Below are 26,467 nucleotides of genomic sequence, written 5' to 3'. Positions count from 1 at the left end.
AAAATGCATGATCATTTATATTTTAAATTTACTTTGAACGTTCTTCAAAATACAAAGGATGTAAAGCATGTGCCATAGCAGATCTTTGTAGCTATTTTTTCCTTTCAAGCTTATTTAATAGCAATAGCAGTAGACTTATATACCGCTTCATAGGCCTTTCAGGCCTCTCTAAGCGGTTTACAGAGAGTCAGCATATTGCCCCCAACAATCTGGGTCCTCATTTTACCCACCTCGGAAGGATGGAAGGCTGAGTCAACCCTGAGCCGGTGAGATTTGAACCGCTGACCTGCTGATCTAGCAGTAGCCTGCAGTGCTGCATTTAACCACTGCGCCACCTTGGCTCTTGGCAAGGTTTTACAAATATTTAAATTTAAAGGTTTTTACAAATATATATTTGTAAAGGTTTGTAAATTCTGGAACTAAGCAATGAATCAGCAAAACGAAGGTCATTGACACTCATAGAAACTCAATGGATATTTCCCCCCCCCCGCCCCCAAATACACGTGTACACGAGAGAACTCTTTTTCTTATAAAAGTTTATTTAAACCCAAGTTGGGCTTTGTAGATCTTGGGGCCCAAAAGGGCGAGGCACTGTGTTATGTGGTTGCATAAATGTACATGAGAGGCAGTAGTAACAAAACAAACAAGTCCACAAATATAAAGTAACAACCAGAACTGGTGTATAAATATTCTTTAGTTATAATTGCTAGCGGCAGTAGGTTTAGAAACGGTTGCTGGTAATATCCCAGACTGGATCTCCAGTTTTGCAGACCTTCCCTTTTTTTGCATATCCCTCTGATCCAGCACCCACTTAATTATCAAGAGGCACGATATTTGGGTTAAAGAGACAGAAATTTAAGACTGCTCAGCTTTGTGCAGGTACAGGAAGACACAAGTTCATATTTTAGCATGGTCAGGAAAAAATCGAGGGGAGACTTTGGTTCTCTCTCTCCATGATCTACGGAAGCAGAGGGTCTCACTATTTTAAGGTCACTATGAACCTCAGAGACACTCAGCAATTAAATCTCTGGTTTCTGGATGTTTTTAAGATTCAGATTAAAAGTAGAGTCCTGTTTACCTTCCCAGAGGAGAGCGAGAGCAAAATATTCCTGCTTTTAGAAGATTTGAATTTTCAGGGTATCAAGTATGCTCATCTCACCTGCTTCATTCAGGACAAGCAAGTTTGTGGCAAGCATTCCTTTCGGCTTGCTAAAGTTTGCAGAATCCGGCTTAGATGATCACGACTGATAAATCTGCGTGAAAATCGACTTGGATCTTCACCTCAAATATCTACTGTCAGTCTTAACTGCTTGTGGATGTAGTGTCCTTCTCTTTTTACTAAGTGGAAAGACCAGAATTCAAAACAACCAGCGAAATAAATTTGGCTAAGAGAAGGTTTTGACCTCCGTTTAAAAGATGGGGAATCACGGAGAAAACCCCATGTAACCCAAAGTTTTCTTTAAAAAAAAAAAAAGGCTCTTGCTGCTACTGTTTCAAAACACAAGTCAAATATTAAGAGTACTTTGGCCTAATTTATTAATATGAATAAGGGTAAACACAGAAGTCCCCTCTTTTGACCCCACAATTTCTAAGGCAAACAAAACAGGAGGGGCAAGGGTGGGAGAAGAGAGGTCCAGAAAAATCAACAGATGAAAAGCTATTTGCCAAAGCTAAGAAAACACCCATGGCACCAGGCTTTCCCTTTATTAACCAACATCTCAGTTGTACTTGCAAGCCACCACATGGGATGGCTAAAATTGAAGAGATGGAATGAGGAACCACCTGGGCCATTCACATTCATATCCAAAGTCTCCCAGATGAAAGATCTATGAGAAGAGGCAAGAATCCTATCAGGAACTTCAAACAAGAAACTCGGGATTCTTAGAATCGCAAGATTCTGCCAGGATCTTTGGAAAAGGTAAATTTTCTTTGGAATGAAAGCTTGGCTTGAATGTGAACAAAATTTGAGGTTCTTGTAAGAAGAGGATTGGAGCTAGTTCCCCCCCACTGAAGTTCAATTAATACACACACACACACACCGACCATACCCTTATTTATGGATGAGCTTTTATACATTTTTGAATCAGATTAGGTCTTTACTTTTCATTTCCTTCCCCATATAAATTAGGGCAATAGCAGAGAAATCGAGCCCTAGAACTTGGTTTCAGACTTGGAATGGCTGAACAGGAATGGATATATGGGGGTAAAGTGGGGAGAGGTTATCGAGTCAGTTTTGGGCTGCACTGAAGGAAAAAATATATATTTTTTACTCTCAAAATGATAGCAGGTAAACGCTTAACATCAACATAAAAAATGATCCCCCCCCCATGGAATATTATGCTAAATAAATAAGCTGTCACCTGCAGAGACATAAGCATATATATCCACGTTACATAAAAAATGAAGTCGATCCTGCTGCCCCAAAGAGGTTGGGGTCCTGAGTCGTACAAATCATATAAGAGAAAGCCTTGAAACTGCTTCCCTGGTGCCAGTCTCTGCCCCTTCCCAGCACGCAGGGCCAGGCAGAGTCCTTGTGTAAACAAAACATTACCCCTTGGTCTCTGTTGTCTTGTGTAGGGGCCATGTGACAGCCCCATTGTCTAGTCAGTTGGGCAGGATTACTGCCACACCACTGGGATTTCAGAAATTGCCCCCACTGGCAATTTCCCGCTCAGCTAATCAGCAGGAATAAGAAACAGTGATTAGATCAGTCCTTTGGTGCAGGAGAAGCCAGGGTGCCCTTTGCTCCTTGTATGACAAGCTGCCCCTATTCTGTCCGGAGGCTAGTGCCACCTTTGTGGGTGGTGGGCTGCTGCACTTTGCGCCCGCTTGGCTCCAAGAAGGTGAGGATCCACGGATGAGCCAGGATCTGCTCCAAGGAAGGTCGCTTCTCTGGTGTTAACGAAAGGCACCATTCAATCAAGTGGCGGCAATCTATCAAAGGAGAAAATAATTACTGAAATTGCATCACCCTATGGACAAACCACTCGACAAGGCTTACTTACATCATTAAAACTGCTGTTTAGACCAAGACAAAGCGTACCTACTTTCCCACAGGCAAAATCTATCAATTGATTGCATTGTTTAACCAAACCTGAGGGAGTCATTCAGAGATGGGTAAATTACTCATAAATTCGTGCAGTTAACTGGTCCATCCAATGACAGCTGCTTGTTAAGCATCTTAACATTTCCACAATCAAAGCCACTGTGAAATTCTAAGCACTGATTGGCAGCCATTATGTTCCAATCAGAGTGCTAGCCTTAACCCACAAAGCCCTACGTGGTTTGGCTCTAAGAGGTCTTCAGGATTGCCTCTCCTGTCCAAGTTGTACTGGTCCAACGTGTTCGTCTGAAAAGAGGGTTCTAAAGGTCAGCACAATATGGGGTGAAGGAGCTGAAGGGGAGGGAGAAGGGACAGAGACAGTCCTTCTTGGGAGCAACTCCCCCATTATTAAATAGTTCATCCAAGGTTTCTGAGGGGTGCAGGACAACCTGCTCAACAAAACAGTAAGTGTTCAAGGAACATTAATGTGCTGATGAGGGTGGTAATCACTTTTAATTTTATTCATGTTTTTATTGTGCTGTATTGGTACAATAATTTACTTTAGCTGGGCTCTGCTTGATTGTAGGGTGTTGGCCTCTTAGTGTAGGGCAGTGATGGCAAAGCTTTTCGGCACCAAGTGCCCAAACCGAAATACGTGTGCATGTGCACGCATCAGAGCACTGGAAACTCGAAACACGCACATGCCTGTTTCTTGGCTGTTTAGGGACATTTGGGAGCAGTTTTTTTGAGTTGTTTTCATGCAGTTTGTGGGTAGAAGATGGTCTTCGCGGGCACCGGAGCACTGGAAAATGACCTCAAAATGACCTGGAAAAGGCCCAGAAAATTGCCTGGTTTGGGGGCATTTTTAGACCATTTTCCGGCACTTGCAAAGACCTGTGTTCTGGAAACCAGAAAATCAGCTGGCGACAGCGCACTTGCCCACAGAGAGGACTCTATGTGCCACCTCTGGCACGCGTGCCATAAGCTCGCCATTACCGGTGTAGGTTGTTCAGCCACTTACAGTATTAGATTGAGATACAGATTTTTGTACAAAGGAGTCAGATCTTGCTTTCCTATGGCGTACATAAAGACCTCTATAGGGAAATGGCCAATTTAATTCTACTAAAAAAAGCCAGCTTGGTGTAGTGGTTAAAGCACTAGGCTAGAAACTAGAAGGCTATGAATTCTAGTACTGCCTTAGGCGTAAAGCCAGCTTGATGACTTTGGTCCAGTCTGCCTCTCTCAGCTCTAGGAGACAAGGACAAACCACTTCTGAAATCTTGCCAAGAAAACTGCACGGCTAATTCAGGCAATTGTCAGGAGTTACTAATAGGAAGGAAGGAAAGAAGGGAGAGGGAGAGAGAAAGAAAGAAAGACAGAGATGGAGAGGAAGAGAAAGACTAGACAAGGCAAAGAATATTGGCCGGAACTGTCACCAGGAAAAACAAAGTTTTCAACAGAAAGCTTAGTCTAGAAGTTCCCGGACCAGCCCCCATTTTGGCCCTGTGACATACATGAGCCTAAAAGTCTCCCAGAATCTGTCAGACATAGTCTTTGGCTTAAGTTCACAGCAGTGCTCACCTGAGGATATCCTACAGTGATAGTGGAGTTTTCCAAGCAGGATCTCCTCATCACGTTCAAAAGGGATGTCCCCACATACCATGTCATATAGCAGCACACCCAGAGACCACACTGTGGCAGGCAAACCATGATAGTGGTGGTATTTTATCCACTCAGGGGGGCTGTACACCCGCGTGCCTGTAGCAAGAGAGAGGAATAGCTCACCACATTGCCCAAAGAATAAAATGCTTGTAAACTGCATTTTTTTAAAAAAATTCTTGTAAGACAAGAGTAGACAGGCCATCCTGTTCAGATAAACAGTTGGCCACGCTCAGTTTTCCTCTACATAAAATTATTATATCTGCAAACTTAAGACAATATTAAAAAAATATTAAGAATGTTCTCTGTGTAAAAACGCACTTTGTAAAATAATTATTTTGGAGAAAATGATCATGCAAACCTTTATCAATACTTTACAGTAGGACATGCTAAACATAGATTTCCTCTCTCATTTGCAACCAAACTCTTTATGAGTTTAATACTATATGGAAGCAGACACTGCTAAGAATCTGGGATACCTAGAATTAATTTATAAATGTATCAGCTGTACACTTAGCACATAGAATTTCTGCTTCCTCAAAATGTGGAAACTGAAAGGATGCAATGAATCAAAAGAGTAATGGCCACATATTTGGGAGATGAAAGTATTCTGAAAAATTCCTAACCATCTGAGTTTCTTTAAAAAAACAATGGACACTCTTAATCTAAAACAAACAAGCCTAGCTTAAGGAGGAGATCAAATTGCTTTTACCTTTAACATATTTTTCAAAAGAATTCAAAATATGAGAGCCCTGGGAACTAGTTATCTAGCAAAAAACAACATTCCTGAGGTCCTCAGACACCTGGAGTTCTTAGGAGCAAACAGGAATGCTATGAGTGGTATTGAACTCAATCCATTATAAAGTTCTGTGTGTAACCTAGCCCATACTTACCCTTTATAAGGAAGAGATCTTTATGTATACAAATTTTGCATGTAGGCTTAGAATATAAGTCTACCTGCAAAATTTGTATATATAAAGATCCCTTCCTTATAAATGTCCAGTGGATGATAATAGATGGGGCATAGTTCTGTTGATGAAAAAGTAGCAAGTACGGCCTTAGAACTCCTCTGTGCCTTCATGTTAATTATCAATATAACTACTCATTCCATACACAGAACACATTTTTCTTTTCTTATTGGTTGAGGGCTTCAGTAGATGGCAGCAATCGTGAGGCTAAGCAGATAAAGGAGGCGACTAGAGATTAACCAAGGGCCCATGCTAAACTGAAAATTTAAAAAAAAAATTCCAGAAGGAAATAACATCAGTCTATTTATTGCTAAGAATGTCTATAAAGTCTGCAGAAATCAAGCTTGAATTCAAAGGAGCATTTAGTGGATTAGCCCAGAACTGAGCTAGGAAAAACCCCAAAGAGCTCTGGTGTCTCTTTACCAGCTCTCTGAAATTCTTGTAATCAGAAACCTTTCTGTGTCACCTTTCAAGACCAGCTTTTCTGAACCTGATACCCTCCATAGATTTTGGGACTTCAATATCAATAATCCCCGGCCAAATGGTTACTTCCAAGTTCAGGGGCACTGGGTGTAGGAAAGCTATTTTAAGAGATACTTCTGTGATAAACCATTGTTTACTATTATATTGGGTTCCATGTTTTCCTCATCTTCCATAGAAAGTTGTCTTGTACAGCTAGACGACCCCTTGGCTGTCTACCTGCGTGTAGCTCCACAGTGGCTAGCAGAAACTCACTGCAGTTTCATACAAAGGCTTTGTCTTTCTTACATGCAAATGTTCCCTTCCTTTCTCCCTGCCAACTATACAGTCTCTATACTCACCGTCAAAATCTGTGTATAGAGTATCCCGCAGCAATGCACCTGAGCCAAAGTCTATGAGCTTCAAGTCACCATGCAGAAGGTCTACCAAGATGTTTTCGTCTTTTATGTCTCGATGCAACACACCACACAGATGGCAATGGCGCACTGCCTCCACCACTTGCTGAAAGTAACCAGCAGCCACCTTTTCTGGGAGTGGGCCCTGGTCTGTGATAACGTCAAACAGGTCCTGAGAAACAAGCGGTCGCTCCATAACAATGAAGTACGAGTCAGGCTGCTCAAACCAATCCAGAAGACGGACGACACCTTGGCAACTTGGGGACGATACTTTCTTCAGCAGATGGACTTCCAGAGGGATGAGAGTGCCATTCTAGGGAAGAACAGAAATCAAAACTGGTAAGAACGTTTGCCACAGCACTCCAAACAGCAAAGGGTATAGAATAGAATAGAATTCTTTATTGGCCAAGTGTGATTGGACACACAAGGAATTTGTCTTTGGTGTCTAGGCTCTCAATGTACATAAAAAGACAAGATACATTCGTCAAGAATCATAAGGTACAGCACTTAATGATAGTCATAGGGTACAAATAAGCAATCAAGGAACAATCAATATCAATATAAATCATGAGGATACAAGCAACAAAGTTACAGTCCTACAGTCATAAGTGGGAGGGGATGGGTGATAGGAACGATGAGAAGACTAATAGTATTGCAAGAGTTTAATTGCAAAAGTGTTCAGCATGGAAGAAATGCTCACCATATGGTGGAACTGCAAGATTCGATCCTTGGCAACATGTTTAATGGCCACCTGAAAGAAGAAAAATGAGCAAACTTTTAAAAGGCAATTTTGCAGGTTTAGAACAAACTTTGCTACAACCCACCATGGTAGCTAACCCAGTCCCTGAAAACCACCATCATCCTTTAAACAAGCCCTTCTTATGTCTCTCCAAAGCTGGAGGAAGGTTGAATTTTCTCAGTAGTTTTTCTCAAAACTTTACTTTCAAAAACAAATACAGGGTTAGGGTTAGGTTAGGGTAGACCTTGTTTCACAATTAGAATAGTGATGAAAAATAACTTTGCAACCAGTCCTCATGGTTACGGCCTTTACAAGTCTGTAAAGCAACGGAAATCTAAAGATCGTATGCACAGTTGCAGTTTCATTTAGCAACCACTTTACTTAACAACCAAATTGCCAGACCAAGTTGTGGTCACTAAACAAGGACTACTTTTGTAATAAACTATATTGAAAGTGTCTCGTTGGCACTGGGAAAAATATCTCTTATTCAGAATTATGGATTCTTTCACAAATATTTTAACAGTACAACTCAGGATGCAGCTTTCACTACCCTGTAAAGATTGTCAATAATCAAAAGTTCCCTATTTGTGCAGACGTTACCTACAATATTCTGTTTTAGTATTCCAGAAGTAGAAATTTATAATTTAACACTTGGCATAACATTTGCTGGGAGGTCTAGTATTTAACTTCCCCCTCATCAATACCACTAGTTTTTCTTAGTAAAAAAACAACTGATGGAAACTGAAACTGCCTTTTGATGTCCAACCACAAAAATGTGGCAAAAATGCCTAGGCATCCATTTTTGGTACTGAACTTCTTTGATGCATTTTATATATATAGAACCCTTGTATAGTACATCATATATATTGATCACCTTCAGAAAAAGAAATCTGTTGCTATACCAATTGTGATTGGAGCCCTTGGAGTCCTACCCAAAGAGTTTTTGGAAATTTTGAATTTATCAGATCTGAATTTCACAACCCCTCCCCCACCACCTCTGCTTGGAACTGCCTATATCCTCAGATGCTACATTAATAATTCTTAGGACTTGAATTATTAAATTTCTATCAGTCTTTGTGAATCTAAGTATAGATTACTGATTTATTTTTAAAATTTGTTAGCCACCCATCTTGCCACACGGTAACTCTCGGTGGCTCAAATAATACATCATAAAAAATTAAACATTATAAACTTAAAAATCCCCATACGAAATCATAGGTTTCTGGGAAGAACAAATGTGTATGAAATCCAACACTGGCTAAAGAACTGGAAGCTGCAATACCCTTTTGTATATATAATGATTTCAATTTGATTTTTGATTTCTCTTTATTTTTATAAATAATTCAAGATGGCTATCGTATTTTCCCCACAGTAACAACCCTGAAAAGGAGATTGGACTGAGAGAGACTGGCCCAAAGTTACCCAGTTAGTTTTCATGCCTATGATAGAACTAGAACTCAGAGTCTTCTGGTTTCTAATCTGGTGCTTTAACCATTAGACCAAACTGGCTCTAATTTGATTAGTGAATTAATCCATTTTCTGGGTCTACATAATGTACCCAATTAGGAACTTGGGCATATACCACATTAAGCACAAGAGAATAAACCACAGTCACTGTGGTTTGTGGTTTATGAAGCCAACTAGCCTGGTCTAGAACTATAACATACAAGAGTTTTTATGTTACATAACAAAATTTGTTACGTTACGTGAATTTATTAATATTTATTAAGCCCTGATTTATTTTAAAGCAGAATTCAAATGGCAAAATATGATTCTGAATGAATGTGGAGACATGGCCAACACCATTGGAAACAATGTGTATTTCCCAGAATCCAGGGAAGCTGTGCAAATCCACAAAAGACACAGCAGGTGTTGGCATTAACAGGCATGGCCCTCCCCTCCATACTCCAAATTACACTATGTCCTTCGAATCCAGATTTTTGAAACATCTCAAATAAGTTGATTAGGTAAACAAGTTAATTATCCACGTCTCTATTTTCTGCATTTCCAAAAGCCATCTTTCTCCAACCCCCTTCAATCATGGGTTCAAACACTCTCTTGGGTCAAAATAACAACTTCAAGCATTTCAGGAAATTGTACAGCCCATTATATAGTCCAAAGACGCTTATGCCACAGTTATGTTGGTCAGTTCAGAAGCCCTTAAACCCACATAATGGCTTGAAACACCAGGAGTCCATTACTTGGACCTCACCCCATTCCTAAGAGGTCCATAAAGGGGACATGCATAAGCACACCAGCGTCCCTGTTCTACTGTCCCCATCTATTTGTATCCATCTTATATCCATGTTTATATTTATACCTGCTATCTTGTATGTTTGACGAACTAATAAATACAAATACAAATTACTAATGTAGGGCACCATGGGTTTTTTTTAAACCACGCGTTTTTTTAAAACATAAAAAGGCACATGTCCTTCAACCAGGGGTTTGAAATATCTAAATGGCGTGGCGCTTTGTGCACACCTCCGACCAGAGGAGGGATTAAATCCAGGGGCGCCCCGCCTCCTACCGGCTCTGACCTCCTACTTACCATTAACCACGATAGCTAGAACTGGTGGACGTGGTGGTGGGCTCGGAGTAGCAGGAAGGCGCCTCGCCCGCCCCCTTCCTCCCCCCCCCACGTGGCTCCCCGTTCGCTTACAGACGCGGGGCTCTCTCTCCCTCTTGCATGCGGTTTCTCCAGCCCCGGCGCCAGCAAAGCCGCCGCCGTTCACACGTTCACACTCACCGGGAGGGAGTCGCTGAGCCTCGTCCCCGCGTAGACGGCGCCGAAGCCGCCGCTCCCGATCAGCGCTCCCAGGCGGTAGCGCGTCTCCAAGGCCACCTTCCCTGCAGGGAGAAAAAGGGAAAAGCCGGGTGAGTCTGCGTGCCGGGAAAGCCATCCTCGCCTCCTCCTCCCCCCCCCCCATTCACAAAGACGCAATTCGGCGGTTCGAATCCCTAGTACAGGTCTCCTGCGTGAGCAGGGGGTTGGACTAGATGACCTCCAAGGTCCCTTCCAATTCTGTTTCTGTTTCCGCCCGGGCGCTGCTGCTGCCTCGCGTACTGCCTTGCGCTGGGGGTACCTAAGCATGCAGGCTCCTCTTGCGCGGCGTCCGGAGCCAGCGGCCCTTCAGGAGAACCCTGGCGGTGGCAGGTGGATCCGTGAGCTACAAGCATGGCCAGCCAAAGCAACGGGACGCCCCCCACTCCCGCCTCAATCAAGCCTTAAAAGCCTCCGCCCTGCCCTGCCCTGCCCCGCCCCGCCCCCTCGGGGCCGCTTCAACCACACGAACGTGGGGAGGGGGGGGGAGGAAATTCCTTCGTTTTTTACGAGGCTAACCCACTCCGCGACCACCCTGGCCAATGGTCATGCGAGCCGCATGACGGGGGCGGGAGGGTTCGGCCAATCGGAGAACCGGAAACCTTACAAAAGTTTTTTAATGGCCAGCCGGCCGAGTGTAAATCTACCGAGGGAGACCAAAACAGTCGGCAAAATTCGCGAAGGGCTGGGGGGAGGGGGGGAGCCTTATCGGGGGGGGGGGTAAGGGAAGGGGGCGGGCGCGCAGTTACTCCAACCAATCGGAAGCAGCGCGGCGCGCGGCGCTAGCCAATCGAGGAAAGGCGCGCCAGAATTCTTCAAACAGCTTGTTTATCCACGTGGGGAGCGACCGGCGCAGAAGTGCCGGAGTTTTTGCAGAGGCGAAAGTGGCTTTATTCGCGCCGAACGCGGAGTCCCTACGCCGGACCTGCAACCTCTTTCACGTTTTTGTATCTTTTCCTTGCTCCTTCCAGCTTAAACTGGAAGTTACTCTTAGTAACTGTGCCGACTAGGAAAAGCACGCGAACTTTAGGAGAGAGAGTGTTCAGTCGTGGTGGATTTGTAGTGTGGACTTAACTCTTGTTCCTCGTTCAGACGAACGCGCTAAAAAGGCGCCTACGTCTTTTCGCTTGCTTTTGCCTTATTCCAGAGGACCTGTTTAGATTATATAAAACGAGGCCTCCCTGTTCTCCAAACATATTTTTTTTCTTTGCAAATATAAATGCAGATATTAGTTACGGACTGACTAACTAACCTCCATAGATTAATGTCTATGGAGATTCTCAGTCATCCAGATCATGGTTGTCCCAAAGGTGCTTTTTCAAGAGGCAACTGGACTTCCTGGTTTTTCTTTTGTCTCTTGAAAAAGCACCTTTGGGATAACCACATATTAGGCAAATGCTGAGACCATGAGTCTGTAGGAGGCTCTTTCCCCGTAGTGGGGTTAGAAGAAAACTTTCCTGTTTGATGCAGCTTTTACTAACAAGTAGTGTGGCAGCCTGGTCAACGTCTTGATCTGACAAACAGGAAAACAAAACAAAAAAATCCTTTCCTACATCTATTGATTAGTGAGCAAATGAAACTTCTCCCTCAACAATCTAATCCAGGTACCAAATGACTGGACCGACGTCACTTTTCCTGTCTCCTTTGACAGTCTGCCAGTTTGGTTTCACTTTCCTGCAATGCAAGCCGACAAAGATAAGCCTTAAACTATAAACTGCTGCGAAACATAGCTAAACTCCTTAGGTATGCAGGAGTTGCCCTTAAGTCAGGGAGCTCCAGCTATAAATGACGTGGTCGAGAGGTTAGCATTAAGTAGGGCTGTTTGCTCAACCTAAGAGAGAAATTGTGGTGGGAGTGATTGCAGTGGGAGTTTGGACAAGATCTTGCACAATGGATGTGGAGGAACATGATGTTTCTCTGCCTTCTGGTCAAAGAGACACTTTTATTTACTGTGGACTTTGTGGGAGATTCTCTGTTGCTGGGAAATGGGGAGGGGGGGAGAGGATAAAGGACACAACTGTCATGTGAAACAGTGTTGTGAGGCCAAAGTGCTGGCTAGCTCTACGTCATCCCAGCGATCAAAAGTAGATCCTGAAAGGTCATTTAAAAAGAATAGTGTGGAGTAGAGGAGGAACAATTTTGTCCCAAGGACAAGAGAGCAACCTTGACTGAAAATGGGTTGCTACATGACTGTGTTACGTGTTTTTTCAGTGACACATAAATTTAGAAAGGCCATCAAAAAAAAAAACACAATGCAAACAAAACATATTTTTTTAAATTCTGGCAGATGTGAAAAGAAGGTAAAAATAGAATGAGATTTGTTTCCAGCAAGTTTTCTGTCAGTCAAGAGGATCTTGCAAAGACATTTGTTTACAATGCTTTACTCACAGACTTAAGCTTATAAGCTGGAAACATCAAAAGACGCACAGCAGCAAACATCTTTCTGCTGTCATCTGGCTTGGTGGCTTTGGATCAGGCACTATATCCCAACTCTAGTTCCCCTTTAACAGGAAAATAATTGCCATTCTATACAACCAATAATTGTAATAAAAATCTTTTTCTTCTTGATGAATGTATTTTATTCTTTTTATGTACACTGAGAGCATATGCACCAAAGACAAACTCCTTGTGTGTCCAATCACACTTGGCCAATAAATAATTCTATTCTACACTATGCTATTCTAATTTTTATGAGAATTATTGGTTTTTTAAAAATATTTGTTTTATATCCCATCTTATTTTCATAAATAACCCAAGGTGGTGAACACACAATCTTCCTTACTCCTCTTATTCTCCCCAACAACCCTGTGAGATGAGTTGGGCTGAGAGGGAGTGAATGGGCCAAAGAAGCTGTGGGACCCTGTGTTCCACGCCTGTCTTAGGCAAGAAAGCAGCTGGGTGACTTTGGGCTACTCATTCTCTCCCTCAGCACAACTTAATGCAATAAGCTAGCAGCCTAATGATGAAACTTAAACAGTGGCAAGATCTACATTTTTAACGGCACAGTAACATTAATAAACATGATATAGTGGGTTGGGTGAATGTACTGTCTATAAAATAACCTTACCCTTACAAGTACTATGTAATACAATATTTATTGGCTGCCCAGTTCCATAGGACTCTAGGTTTTAGCGTGACAAATCCTGTGCCTCTTTGTCTTAATTATTTTTTCCTCTGTAGCAAGTAGCTCTTTATCTGATAACCCATATTATTTTATGTATTTCAAGCCATTCTAGCAAAATCTATAGAGCCCAAATGCCCATCTAGCACCAAATCATAGCAATTGTATGGAATGCTTTAAAGGAGAAGAGGGTTTTTTTTTAAGGACATCTATTTATAAACAAATTGGTTGGCAACAAGTGGCATTCAAGGAGATGGAAGAGGGCAAAGTTTGCATCTGGGCAGGTAAGGCATGATTGGAACCCTGCCCCGCTTGGAAATATATTTATCCACCCCAGACAAACAATCCAGCAGAAAACAATTCCCTAATCAAAGGACTACTAAAGAAAAAAAATGTACTCCCACTAATACCAGCAGGGCAAACTACTGTATGTAAACAGGGAGCAAAACCCATACTCACTAACACAAATGATATTACTTAGTTGGGTAATGAAACATCTGCAAGGAAAGACCAAGAAAACACCAAAAACTCCACAGTTCAATTCAGGTTCTCTTCTATAAATATGGTTATGTTGCACACATACAAAAAGGACAAGATTTTAGTATCTCCATCTTTCTCCTGAAAAGCCTGCCTGTATACATCTCAGTAAACTGTAATTTATTTATTTTTTTACAATTGCCACTAATGCCAGAAAATAGGTGCTTTTTTTGAGTCAAGGATATATTTGGAATTTTGGAAGCATTTGCAAAATAGCTACCATGGGATCTTTGTCTATTAATGAAATCAGTGACATGATGGACATGACCATTTATAACAGAAGGAGAACCAGTCCCAAGGAGGTTCTCCAATGGGGTATTTGCAGATTCCAAAGGTATTGGTGCAAATAAACACAATGGTACAGATTTTTATTTGCATTCCGGTATAAAATTATAACCGAACTTGCGGGAATACCATCCCAAAAATACACCAAGATGAGAGAGGATAAGATATAAACACAATAACAGAAAAGGAAAGGAAGAGAGGAGAAGAGAGGGAAGGAGAGGGAAGGGAGAAAGAGGAAAGAAGAAGAAGGCTGGAAGGGATAGAAAGAGAAGGAGAGAGGGTAGGAAGGGGAAGAGAGGAGTAGGGGAAAGGTAAGGGAAGAAGGAAAAGGAAAGGAGAGGAGGAAGGAAGGAAGAAAGTAGAGGAGAGGGAAGGAGAAAAGAAAGGAAAAGTAGGGTGGGTGATAATATAAAATAGGTGCATGGGATGGTAAGCAAAGTAACCCCGAATGTATATTTTAATTTTTTATATGGAAAAATAAAAGTGATAAAGTGATAAATCTAAATAAGAATAATAGCTATGTAAATGTATACCTATAATTGTATGTAGGAGACTAAAAAATAAAAAAAAACTTTTTTTTTTTTAAAAAAAAGGATTTTTATTTGTATTCCCCATCCCAATATCCTGTTTCATTTTAAACCATTAAAAGATTAAAATCAAATAGTAGCAAGATTCCCAACACAGAAAGAGTCCAAGGGCATATTTTGTATATACTTCTGCTCTGGCCACTCAATTCATTGAGCTTTGAAAACCTGCTGCTACTTACATATATTTTAACTAATCCAAACCTAATCTGAATTTAAACCAGATTTAATAGCCAGCTAGAGAGATCACAACCCTCATCCCCAGCCACTCCTGTTGGCTTTGAGGGATGTGAATTGTAGTCCAATACTAGTTTAGAGAAAGTTAACCATAAACCTTAAAGGAGGTAGGCTAAAAAGCTTGCAAAGCTGGCAGCTGCTGACAGGAGTCAGCACTGAGCTAGAATAGCAGAGTCTCCTTTACATTTGGCAACAAGCAACCTGACGGAAATATTTCAGCACTGGTCTTCAAACTTTGTTAAGAACAGTGGTAGTCCAGTCCAGGAAAAAAAACCACTATTAAAATGAACCATATTCAGGCATCAAATACAGCTTGCACTCGAAATCCTTAGCAAGTATATGAGAAGTTGGGGTGAAAGAAAAGATAGAAGAGGGGGAATTTACACAAATCATAATCAGATGTAAATGCTTGGGGGAGGGGAATACCATGGCCTCCAGATTGTTGATATTTAAGACACACAATCCACCCAGTCCTCCCCAACTTGTTTTGAGACCACAACTACCAGAAAGTCTACCCTTGTTGGCTAACAAGTTGAGGAAGGAGGCTCTTCAGTTGCCATTATATATCTACAGCTGCAGCCTCTGGTGGTCACCAAGCTCCCATCTGAAGCACTTGGCTAGGGGGTGGTGGTCTCCAGAGACACATCTACTTACTACCTGGGTTTAAAAGACATCCCATCTCCCCACGGAAGCTTGGAAACGTAGTTCACTTTGGGGGGAGGGTGTCAGCCCTCCTGGACAAACTACAGGTCCTAAAACTGCAGGGGAAATCCTGACAGCTAAATTAAGGCCAGTACAAGGTCGTGGTGCGGATACGATAAGCCCCCCCTCCCTTGATCACAATAACGCCCCCTCCGAACATGCAGAACTTTTGGTGGAAGCCCCCCACCCCCAATCCCACAACCAATGGACAATTTGAAGGGACTCGGACGAAAGTGGTGGTCGAGCGTCCACCACAAGGAAGGATCGAGCCTGCCTTTGCCTCCTGAGCTAATGATCGGATCGAAACGATCCATATGCAGACTTTTGTGCATACCCCCAAACTACCCAGGTTTTTGGGGGGGTAAAATATCCCCCAAGCAAGCAAGCCATCCCTCGCCCCTCGCGATCCCCCCCCCCCACGGCAAATCTCTCCTGGGACGCTTACCCTGAGTCGGTTCATCTTTGAGGCATCCCGAGTTAAGCATGCTGTGATGAATCTTGGGAGGATACAGAACCTTCACAGAGGACATCGCGGCCCCTTCGACCCCCGGGGTGATCGACGAGCAAAACTCTGGCGAACCAGAAGCAACGAAACGCAACTCTAACGACCTCCCCCCCGCTTTCCCGGAGCGGAGACTGGAATCCCAGCGAAGCCTCCAGGATTGGGAAAGCGATCTCCGCTCCGCCCCCCGTGCGGTGAAGCCCCTCCCAGCTGTAGCTCCAGGCCGGGCTCTTCCCTTCCCGTTCCTTTCTTGGCGTAGTCTCGGGTCGTCTCTTTGCGAGAAAAGACCCAACAATCCTCACTTTTGCTGCCCTTTTGATGACCAGCAAGATATTTGCTGGTCGGAGAGGGGGTGGGGGGGGCGGGGGTGTCAAGCTATTTTCCAAAGCACCTGAAGGCCAGACAAGGAATAATGAACAAGGAGAGATTCGATCTGGAAATAAGGAGACATTTTCTGCCCGTGAGAACCATCAACCAATGGAACAGCTTTGCCTTCGGAAGTTGTGGGAGCTTCATCACTGGAAGCTTTCAAGAAGAGATTGGGCTGCCATCTGTCAGAAATGGTGTAGGGTCTCCTGCTCGGGCAGAGGGTTGGACTAGATGACCTACAAGGTCCCTTCCAACTCATCTGTTAATCCTATTAACTTCCCCTGCTCTTTCCTTTTCTGGATTCTGCTGCTGCTTCCCAGATGAAGAAACGTCTGTACAACAGAGAGAAGGGAGCATCCTGTATTCCCTTTGCTTCTCTGCTTAAGGTCCCGGGAAAGACACTTTTACTCCATAGTGTTGCCTAGAAGCAGAGACTGACTACAGGTTACCCTCGATTTACCACAGTTCATTTAATGGCTGTTCAGAATTACAATGGCACTGAAAAAATGTGATCCGACCATTTTTCACACACCGTTAAGAATATCCTCATAGCCACTGACTCATATTTATGATGATGGTTGCTGTGTGCCGGGGCCATGTGATCAACCTTTGTGCCCTTCTTACAAAGTTTTATAGATTTATTTAACAACTGCAGTGGTTCAGTTATCAACCGCGGCAAGAAACATCATAAAATGAGACAAAATTCACTTAAATGTTTCACTTAGCAACAAAAATTTTGGACTCAATTGTGGTTGCAAATTGAGGACTACCTGTAGTTTTAATATAGTTGGCACATTTATGCCTTAAAAAAACAAAATGAAAACCCGCCAGTTTGTATTTGTATTTGTATTTGTTTATTATTTATAGGCCGCCCTTTTCCCTGAGGGGACTCAGGGCGGCTTACAATTTATGGGGAGGGGAATACAAGACAAGACATGAGACAGTACATAAGTAAAAATAGAACACAACATTCATTCATCATTCGGGTGGGGACGGGTTAGAATCTTTATCCCCAGGCCTGACGGGATAGCCAGGTCTTGAGGGCTGTGCGGAAGGTCTGGACGGTGGTGAGGGTGCGAATCTCTACGGGGAGATCGTTCCAGAGGGTCGGAGCTACTACTGAAAAGGCTCTCCTCCACGTAGTTGCCAGTTGACACTGACTGGCAGATGGAACTTGGAGGAGGCCTAATCTGTGTGATCTAATAGGTTGTAGGGAGGTAATTGGCAGGAGGCGGTCTCTCAAGTAGTTCTGGTTATCCAACAAACCATGGATAAGCAAACGATAGCATAGTGATGTGCATTAGCAAAGTGAGTAGACAGCTTCCTTCCTTTGTTTGTTATCATATGTTCTTGGGAGCTGCCATATTTGAGGCTGCCATATATGTCCTTCTGAAGCCAATTTCTCACTAATGATTTACAGGTAGTCCTTGACTTCATTTAGTGACTGTGGAAACTTACCAGCAGCACTAAAACAAGTGACGTATGATTGGTTCTCCCGCTTATGGCCATTGATATACAATCACAAAGACTTACGATGGAAATTCTGGACCCAATTTTAGTCATATGTCAAGGACTACCTGTATTAGTGCTATGGTTTAAGGTGCTTTGCTGTTGTCTCAGGATCTGAATGATTCAACCACCATTGAAGTACAGTGTTTTGCACCACAGCTTTCTGCAGGAGGATATCAGGCCATTAGCTGAAGCAACAAGACAATAATCCCCAAACATTCAAATCTACAAGGCATCACGGCTGAGAGGTTTCATATCGGAACCAGGGGTTTGGGGGCAAAAGAGAGCCATCACACATTTTTTGCATTAGCTGCCTCCCAAGGGCAGCAAATAAATCCAGTCAAATATCTGTTAACAGGCAGGAAGAAAGAGCCTAGTGTTTGAATACTGGAGCATAAACTTGACATAAATGCTCTTTACTTTTCAATGACAAATCAACATTTGCATTTAAGGATCCATTCTTACTGGCAATTCGTTTTCTGACCTAGTCCCGCCATGTGTGAATCTTCAGAATTAAATGTTTGGAGAAACTGAGATTTTCTATCAACCCAAGTCTGACAAGACATGGTGAAGAAGAAGAAGAAGAAGAAGAAGAAGAAGAAGAAGAAGAAGAAGAAGAAGAAGAAGAAGAAGAAGAAGAAGAAGAAGAAGAAGGAAGAAGAAGAAGAAGAACAACAACAACAACAACAACAACAACAACAACAACACAGATGTTCTGGATGATAGACCCTATAGCTATTCTGTTGTTGTTGTTTTTTATGCTACCCATCTCCTCCTCCATGAGATGAACTCTTGGGTGGCTTACATGTTGTATGGTTGTGCTTGCCCATGGCAGGGGTGTCAAACTCACATTGTCACGGCAGCATCACATGATGTATTGGGGCTTTTTCCCACTTTGCTAAACCGGGCATGGGCATGGCCAGCATGTGACACATCTGGCCTGTGAGTTGGGAGTTTGACAGCCCTGGCCTATGGCTACCAAGAAGCATGAACAAAGACTTTAGATTGCGGGAAGTTGTCTATTCTTCAGCAGTGAGCTTTAATGAGCAAATACTGAGGCATAGTTAGAATCGGACTTGCAAGATTCTGTTAGTACAAACAGTCTCAATCAAAGTACTTTTAGTCTTTCTATGGAGTTATTTTCTTGGTCTGGGCTATTTAGCGGGGCTAACAGTGTTAAAGATTACAGGATGCTGGTTTGCTTTCCTTTGTTCTCATTCAATTTTGTCATCCTATACCTTTACCCTTCTTTTTGTCTGTTTTTCTTGTTTTTATAAACTAGCTGATAACCCAGCATTGTCCATGTATTTATTTATAGGGGGGAAATGTCTGGACCTAACGTAATTTCTAATGTTGGATTTTCCCCCTTACCAGAGGGAGCACCTTTGTGGAGTACTGTGAAGCTGTCACCATGACAACTCCACCGTGCTGTACAGTAGAATCCATTTTACAGCAGTACAGAATAAGCCATTTGAAGGCACAACAGGCTGTATCGTAACAGAACACACACCCTGAGGGGTGTTAGGGGTGTCTTACCACCACAGTATTTGTTTCTGGAGAATAGGTCATCTGTGTACCAAGTTTGGTTGAAATTGCTTGAGGACCTCCAGAGTTATGCTGGAACACACACACACACACGCACACAGACACATTTTTATATATATGGATTCATCCTATGGGATGTCTCAGGACTTGATGATGCCTGGTCTGCATTGAATGAAGTGTCTTGGATGTATTTTCTATACATAGAAAATATATAAAATAGTAAAAAAAATCCAGACAAACAAAAAAACAATCACCATATAACAATGTTCATATCCCATGGGGCCATATTACTAGTTGTTCACATGTGTCTTGTAGGCTGCATTTTGTGGTAAGGATCTAGAATGAGAGAGAAAATTTTCAAATATTCTTGACTTGAAGTAGTTGGCGAAAAAGAAATGGGCCAGAATTCCTCCCCATGAAAATGAGAAGCAGATCACCCATCCAGGAAGTGTTTCCTTGCTGTGACTGCAAGTTAAAAGTGGTGAAACCAGTTAATGAATCTCGAAGGGCAATCACTTTTTTACACTGACCCACTGCAGGCTGACTGATGTTGTTTATGAAATAAATAAATAAATATAAAAAAGAACTGGCACCAGGTGTTGGTGCTGTTTGTTCGCTCATCTTGTATATATCAATGGTTTTACAGGGATCCCTGATACTATTCAGTGACAGAGATGTACAAACATATGGAAAACTCAAACGAGGAAAATACACGTAGCCTATGACTTCCAACAGATCATTTAGTGAACCATTCAAAGTTACAACGGCACTGAAAAAAAATGACTTATAGCCTCTTCTCACACTGATGACAGTTGCAGCGTCACATGATCAAACTGGCATTTATTTATGACCGTTGCAGTGTCCTGGGGTCATGTGATCACCTTTTGTGACCTTCTGACAAACAGAGTCAGAGAAAACCAAAAGCTCACTTCCAAACCTCTCAGTTTGCTTTCTCAAACAGTCATTATATCCTCCAAAGAATACATTTTTAGCATTGTTGGTCATTATAGGTAGTCCTTGACCAGTGGTGGGTTTCAAAATTTTTTAGAACCTCTTCTGTAGGTGTGGCTTGCTTTGTGGGAGTGGCTTGTCAGCCATGTGACTGGGTGGGCATGGCCAACTTGTAAAATGTGAAACTCACTTAACAATGCTCTTGCTTAGCAACCAAAAAGTTGGCTCAGAAACTCTGGCATTTGAAGCATGCAAGTCTTAAAGCTGTCAAGTTACAAGACCTTTGCACCCGTAACCCTTTAGGAAAAAAAACCCCAAGGGTGTTCAAACTTGGCAGCTTTAAGACTTGTGGACTTCAACTCCCAGAATTCCTCCTCCAGTCATGTTGGCTCAGGAACTCTGGCACTGAAGTGTCCAAGTCTTAAAGCTGTCAAGTTACAAGACCCTTGAACCCCTAACCCTTTAGAAAAAAAACCCCAGGGGTGTTCAAACTTGAGAGTTTTAAGACTTGTGGACTTCAACTCCCAGAATTCCTCCTCTCACTCTTCATCTTGATGATGTGCGGATGGGCGGGGGGAGGGAGCTGGAACCGGTTCTAAATGGCATTGTAGATTTGTGGAACCTCTTCTATAGAAGAGGTTAGAATTGGCAGGAACCCACCCCTGTCCTCGACTTACAACCATTTGTTTCATGACCAAAGTTACAGCCAAAAAGTGACATGATCGTTTTTTCATCCTTTGCAGCATCTCCATGGTCATGTCAGAGGTGGTATTCAGCCAGTTCTCTCCAGTTCAGGCAAACCAGTAACAGTGGCTGTGGGAGACTCTGCCCACCCTCCCCGATGTAATGTGAGAGCACTACGCGTGCACAGAAGGCAGTGCGCATGCGCAAATGCAGCACATGTGAGCGAAGCAAGCGCATGCGCACACTCACATTTACGAACAGGTAGGGAAGGTAAGTGAATCGCACCGCTGGGTCATGTGATCAAAATTCAGATGCTTGGGAACTGACTCATATTTACGATGGTTGCAGTGTCCCTAGGTCATGGGATCAGCTTCTGCGAACTTCTTGCAAGCAAAGTCAATGGAGAAACCAGATCCACTTAACGACCGTCTTACTAACAACAACTGCAGTGATTCAGTTAACAACTGCGGCAGGAAAAGTTTTAAAATGGGACAAAACTTATTTAACAATTGCGTTGCTTAGCAGCAGAAATTCTGAGCTCAAGGGCTACCTGTACGCTTTCATAGAACTTAAAGCTCATTATTATCAACCCAACTCAAGATGGTTAAATGATACTGACTTGGATTCTTTGATGACTGTTTGCCATTCCCTTGCAGTACCAGTTGAGAAGAAAAATCACATTCCTCCCCGCTACTCATCCTCCTTTGTGGTTTTGATTAGCCAGGCTATTTTTAGATGCAGGTTTAGCACCCTTTCAAAAGAGGGCTATACTTGTGTTCAGAAATAGCCTAATGGATCAACAGCCATGAAGGAGGGATTGCACCAAGCAGGAAAACTGGGGCCATCTTATCCATTTCATCCTGTACACCCCTCTGCACTTATGGATCTGTTAGTTGAGCAACTTGACAAGTGACTAAATCTGTTGTTCTGTGCAATGGCCAACTTGCTCAGTCTCATTCCATCCTGGGTTAAGGAGAAGATAGTTATTTTCTTGCCAATAGATTGGAGAGGGGAAATAATTGGATAAAATCTTTTTTCTAGACTTTGTCTGCTAAGATGCATAAGGTCAGCACCCTTTGTCAGCCTTGTTAGAATTAGAATTAATGCTGGCATATTTTTTGGCCAGCTCAGAGACTGATGGATGGCACTTTAAATGAGGCCATCTGGAAAAGCTGTATAAGATGCTACAAATCACTGCTAATCACCAGGTGTCATTAAGGTGTATGACTGGGCCCAACTAAAACTGGAGGAAACTGTTCTGTTTCATTCACCTTTGTGACTGGATGAAAATGTGGAATAAAAAACAGGTTGCTATTCCACATTACTGGATATGAACTCACACATCTGTTACTGCCACAAGCAAAGACCATGCTCTCTGGTGACGTTTAACGGATACTTAAAATTGTAGTTATTTCCCTAAGCAAAGGAATAAAAGTGGATTTTATTGGAGCAATTTATGGCTGGAATGCTAAGCACCTGTGAGACTTCCTGATCCTTTATTAGAAGACCTGTAAATCAAGCAACGGTGTGCAGTTTAAATCAATGTTATCTCAAAGTGGCTTCTATCAAATGTGAGTGTGAATTCTTACTCAGCCAGGATATTGAGGATGGTATAGTATCGTTAATTTTCCTTGCAAATGTACAAGGAAAACATGGGGCTACCCTTGAAAAGCGTTCGGAGACTACAGCTAGTCCAGAATGCAGCCGCGCGAGCGATATTGGGTGTACCGAGATACACCTATATTACACCTGTCCTCCGCGAGCTGCACTGGCTGCCAATTGGTCTCCGGATGCAATTCAAGGTGTTGATTATTACCTTTAAAGCCCTACATGGCTTAGGACCAGCCTATCTGCGAGACCGCCTACTGCCACACACCTCCCAACGGCCGATATGATCCCACAGGGTGGGCCTCCTTCGGATACCGTCAGCCGGGCAGTGTCGGCTGGCGGGCCCCCGGAGGAGAGCCTTCTCTGTGGCTGCTCCGACCCTGTGGAATCAGCTACCCCCAGAGGTCCGGACCATACCCAATCTCATGGCCTTCAGGAAATCCGTTAAAACCTGGCTGTTCCGGCAGGCCTGGGGCTGTTGACCTTAGTGTTAAGGTCCAGCCCCGATTAAAACGTATGTGTGTTGTGAATTTTAAACTATCTTTTATTTTTTGCTTTTCTTCTTTTTTCTTCTTTGTTGTAAGCCGCCTGGAGTCCTCCAGGATTGGGCGGCCTATAAATTTAATAAATGAAATGAATAAATGAAAATCTCTTAAAATTAATCCTTGATATTTCAGAAGGACTCAAATGTTTTTTGAATCTCATCTACTGATGTCTGATTTTTCTTCTCAACCAAAAACAAATTATAGTAATAGAAGAGATACTTATTTGGTGATGCATTAAGCTGAAGGTCATTTTTAACCAGGGGTAAATGTTTGATAACTGGCCGGCTCCCCACCAAAGAGCTGATTGGAGCACTAGGAGTCAGGACTCTCAGTCGCTTACAAAACTCCATAAATCTTTAACACTAGGTTTTCACAAGCTGTATGAGCCAGGTTTAGTACACCACTGTTTTTAATTCTTTATTAGTAGATATGAATTAATTCTTTCTTTAGACTGGTAATCAAGGCGTTGTCTGGATATTTATTTATAGGGGGGAAATGTCCGGACCAAATGTAATTTCTAATGCTGGATTTCTCCCTTACCAGCAGAAGCCCCCTTGTGGAGTACTGTGGAGCTGTTACCATGGCAACTCCACTGCGCTGTACAGTAGAAGTCATTTAATGGCAGTACAGTAGAAGCCATTTGAAGGCACAACAGGCTGTATCATAACAGAACACACACCCCGAGACGTATTAAGGGTTACTTACCCCCACAATATTTGTTTCCAGAGAGTAAGTCAACTGTGTATCACATTTGGTTGAAATTGCTTGAGGAATTCCAGAGTTATGCTGGAACACATACACACACACACACACACACACACACACACACACACACAGACACACACACACACACACACACACTTTTTTATATATAGAGGTAAGGTGCTCAGAGTCTTTGGGAATAGTGTGGCATAGAAATCACAAACGCACATACATACCTTTTGGTAGCACAGCCGTTTCCCCAGGAGCACTATCCTCTGACATTCTCTGACCTCCAAATACCTTTCTCCAGCCCAGAAGTGAGCCGGCCTTAAATTGTGCTTAGAAGTATCAGTGTTAGAATAGTATTTTTTCTCTCATACTGAAACTATCCAAGGGTTGGATGTCACTAGATTATGCCACCTGGGAGGGAAGTCAAGTGATTGGGGACAAAGATACAAGAGGGATCATTGAGGGAAACAACTAATGTTATGCCAGCATACAGTATTTTTCTGCAGATCCAAGAATGAGTAATGGAGGAAGGCTCAGGGAATCACTAACCCAACACCATCCAGTAGATTTTCATGGCCATCAGTGAACCTCAACCTGGATATCTTTGATCTTAGTTTAATGCCTTAACCCCAACAATTGGCTGGGTTTACACAACAGACTAAGCCATAAATATTGGCTTACTAAACAGTTTATGTATACAAACCATAGTAGGTAAAGGCCAACAGACCACACTGTGGCTTAATGCAATGTATGAAACACAGTCATTACATTGTTGGCAACTTTTATCATCTATGCTTCATTAAGCATATAGAATAGAATAGAATAATAGAGTTGGAAGGGACCTTAGAGGTCTTCTAGTCCAACCCCCAGCCTAGACAGGAAACCATTTCTGTTTTTTAAAGGTAATAATGTTTAATAAAAATTATATTAAAAAAAAAAACTCAGTTTCATTGAGGGGCGCATCAGGGTTGCATTTGACCGTCGGGGAGCAGGAGGGGCGTGGCCAGCTCAACATCACTTGTGTCGGGGGCACTTGTGGTGTCCCGACCACTTTGCCAGAGAAAACGGGCTTTCAAGCTCCATTTTCGGCTGTGATGGCCTCCTACAACCAGAGGTGGGTTCCTGCCAGTTCTCACCAGTTTGGTAGAACCGGTTCGTCAAATCTACCGAACCAGTTAGGTTCCACCAGTGGACCCAGAAAGCGGGCCACACCTACAGAAGAGGTTCCAAAATGTTTTGAAACCCACCGCTGATACACACACACACACACACACACACACACACACACACACACACACACACACACACAGAGAGAGACTCACACACAGAGAGAAAGACAAAGAAAGGAAGAAAGAAAGAAAGAAAAAAGAAAAAAAGAAAGAAAAAGTGAGAGAGAGATGAAAGGAAAAAGGGACAAAGAGACAAAAGGAAGGAGAGAGAGAGAGAGAGAGAGAGAGAGAGAGAGAGAGAGAGAGAGAGAGAAAACATGGCCGGCAAGCCTCTCCCACCAGGTCACATGGCCGCCAAGCCACTCCCACAAAGGAGGCCACACCCACAGAGTAGGTTCAAATTTTTTTTGAAACCCACCACTGCCTACAACTCTCCCCGAGCTCCGTTTTCACTGGCAGAGGCACGGCGGGCTGGTCCTTCGCAGTTTCCAGGGTAGCCCTGCAGGTCACATCTAAGCACCCCTGGGCCTTGAGTTTGACACTCCTGGGCTAGGAAATTATGGGAACTGAAGCTAGCATATCTACAGAGCTTCTATTTGGACCTTGCAGCTGCTGAAAGAAAGCTATCCCATCTCTTTCTTTAATTAATCAAAGTTAATTTGATTAACTTTATAACTGGCAAAGCAAACATAAAATTGATCATTGTTGGTGTCTTAGGAAGAACAAGTTTACATTTTTAACTAAATGGGGACCAAGAGAAATTCCTGGGGCAAGGGCCTTTGTTTGGGGCTAAAGATACACGAATGGGAGCCAACTGTGGCCCTCTAGGGAAGATGTTGCATAAGCCAAGATGACCTTCTTTCCTGCAAGCTAGTGAGGGAAAGGCCCACTCATGTATGATACAAATTCACAGGCAATAGCACTATTGGTAACATTTATTACTTAGCATATGGTGTTGGTATATTAGCCAGGAGACTACAGTGTTAATGCAAAGTAATTGTTTGGCTTCCTAAGACTGCTAATCCGTTCAGCTCACCCTCACCCGCTGTTTAGAAGTGCACCACAGGAGGTGAATAAATTCCTCACTCTCAATGGCTAATGGCGTTCTGCAGCGTCATCCAGGACATTTTCCCTCCTCCATTGTTGCCTCGCGTTCAAGTATCGTATTTAGACAGGTCTGGCACCAGTTGGGTTTGTCCTTCCTCACAAAGCGCTGTCATTTTTTTCCTACCGAAGTGGTGGCACCTAGTTATCTACTCGCATGTGGCATGTGTCAGGCCTGCAATTATATTCCTTTTAG

The 26,467-nt window shown here is 42.9% G+C and overlaps 1 protein-coding gene across 1 annotated transcript; it reads right to left on the bottom strand.

Annotated features, from left to right (window-relative positions):
* Positions 1 to 2,001: 2,001 nt before the first annotated feature.
* LOC106546708 (serine/threonine-protein kinase pim-1) lies at positions 2,002 to 16,184 on the bottom strand. Its single transcript, XM_087708718.1, has 6 exons — positions 16,020 to 16,184; positions 10,034 to 10,134; positions 7,246 to 7,296; positions 6,492 to 6,858; positions 4,625 to 4,801; positions 2,002 to 2,934 (listed from the first exon to the last, which is right to left on the bottom strand). Exons 1-6 carry the CDS (start codon positions 16,102 to 16,104, stop codon positions 2,768 to 2,770), a joined length of 948 nt encoding a protein of 315 aa, XP_087564844.1. The 5' UTR covers positions 16,105 to 16,184; the 3' UTR covers positions 2,002 to 2,767.
* Positions 16,185 to 26,467: the final 10,283 nt, after the last annotated feature.

The sequence above is a fragment of the Thamnophis sirtalis genome, unplaced genomic scaffold (assembly GCF_051295495.1).
Source record: "Thamnophis sirtalis isolate CommonGarterSnake01/CBP01778 unplaced genomic scaffold, rThaSir2_p1.2 scaffold_3, whole genome shotgun sequence".
NCBI classification, from domain to species: Eukaryota; Metazoa; Chordata; class Lepidosauria; order Squamata; family Natricidae; genus Thamnophis; species Thamnophis sirtalis.
This window is presented reverse-complemented; position numbering and strand designations above follow the sequence as displayed.

What these genes read in the sequence shown, in the direction of transcription:
- LOC106546708 (XM_087708718.1), bottom strand. Translation starts at nt 16,104, where the DNA reads ATGTCCTCTGTGAAGGTTCTGTATCCTCCCAAGATTCATCACAGCATG. An exon ending in GGCTCAGCGACTCCCTCCCG is followed by an intron (nt 7,297 to 10,033) that starts GTGAGTGTGAAC and finishes TTCTTCTTTCAG; the next exon opens with GTGGCCATTAAACATGTTGC. An exon ending in TCTTGCAGTTCCACCATATG is followed by an intron (nt 6,859 to 7,245) that starts GTGAGCATTTCT and finishes GTTCTTCCCTAG; the next exon opens with AATGGCACTCTCATCCCTCT.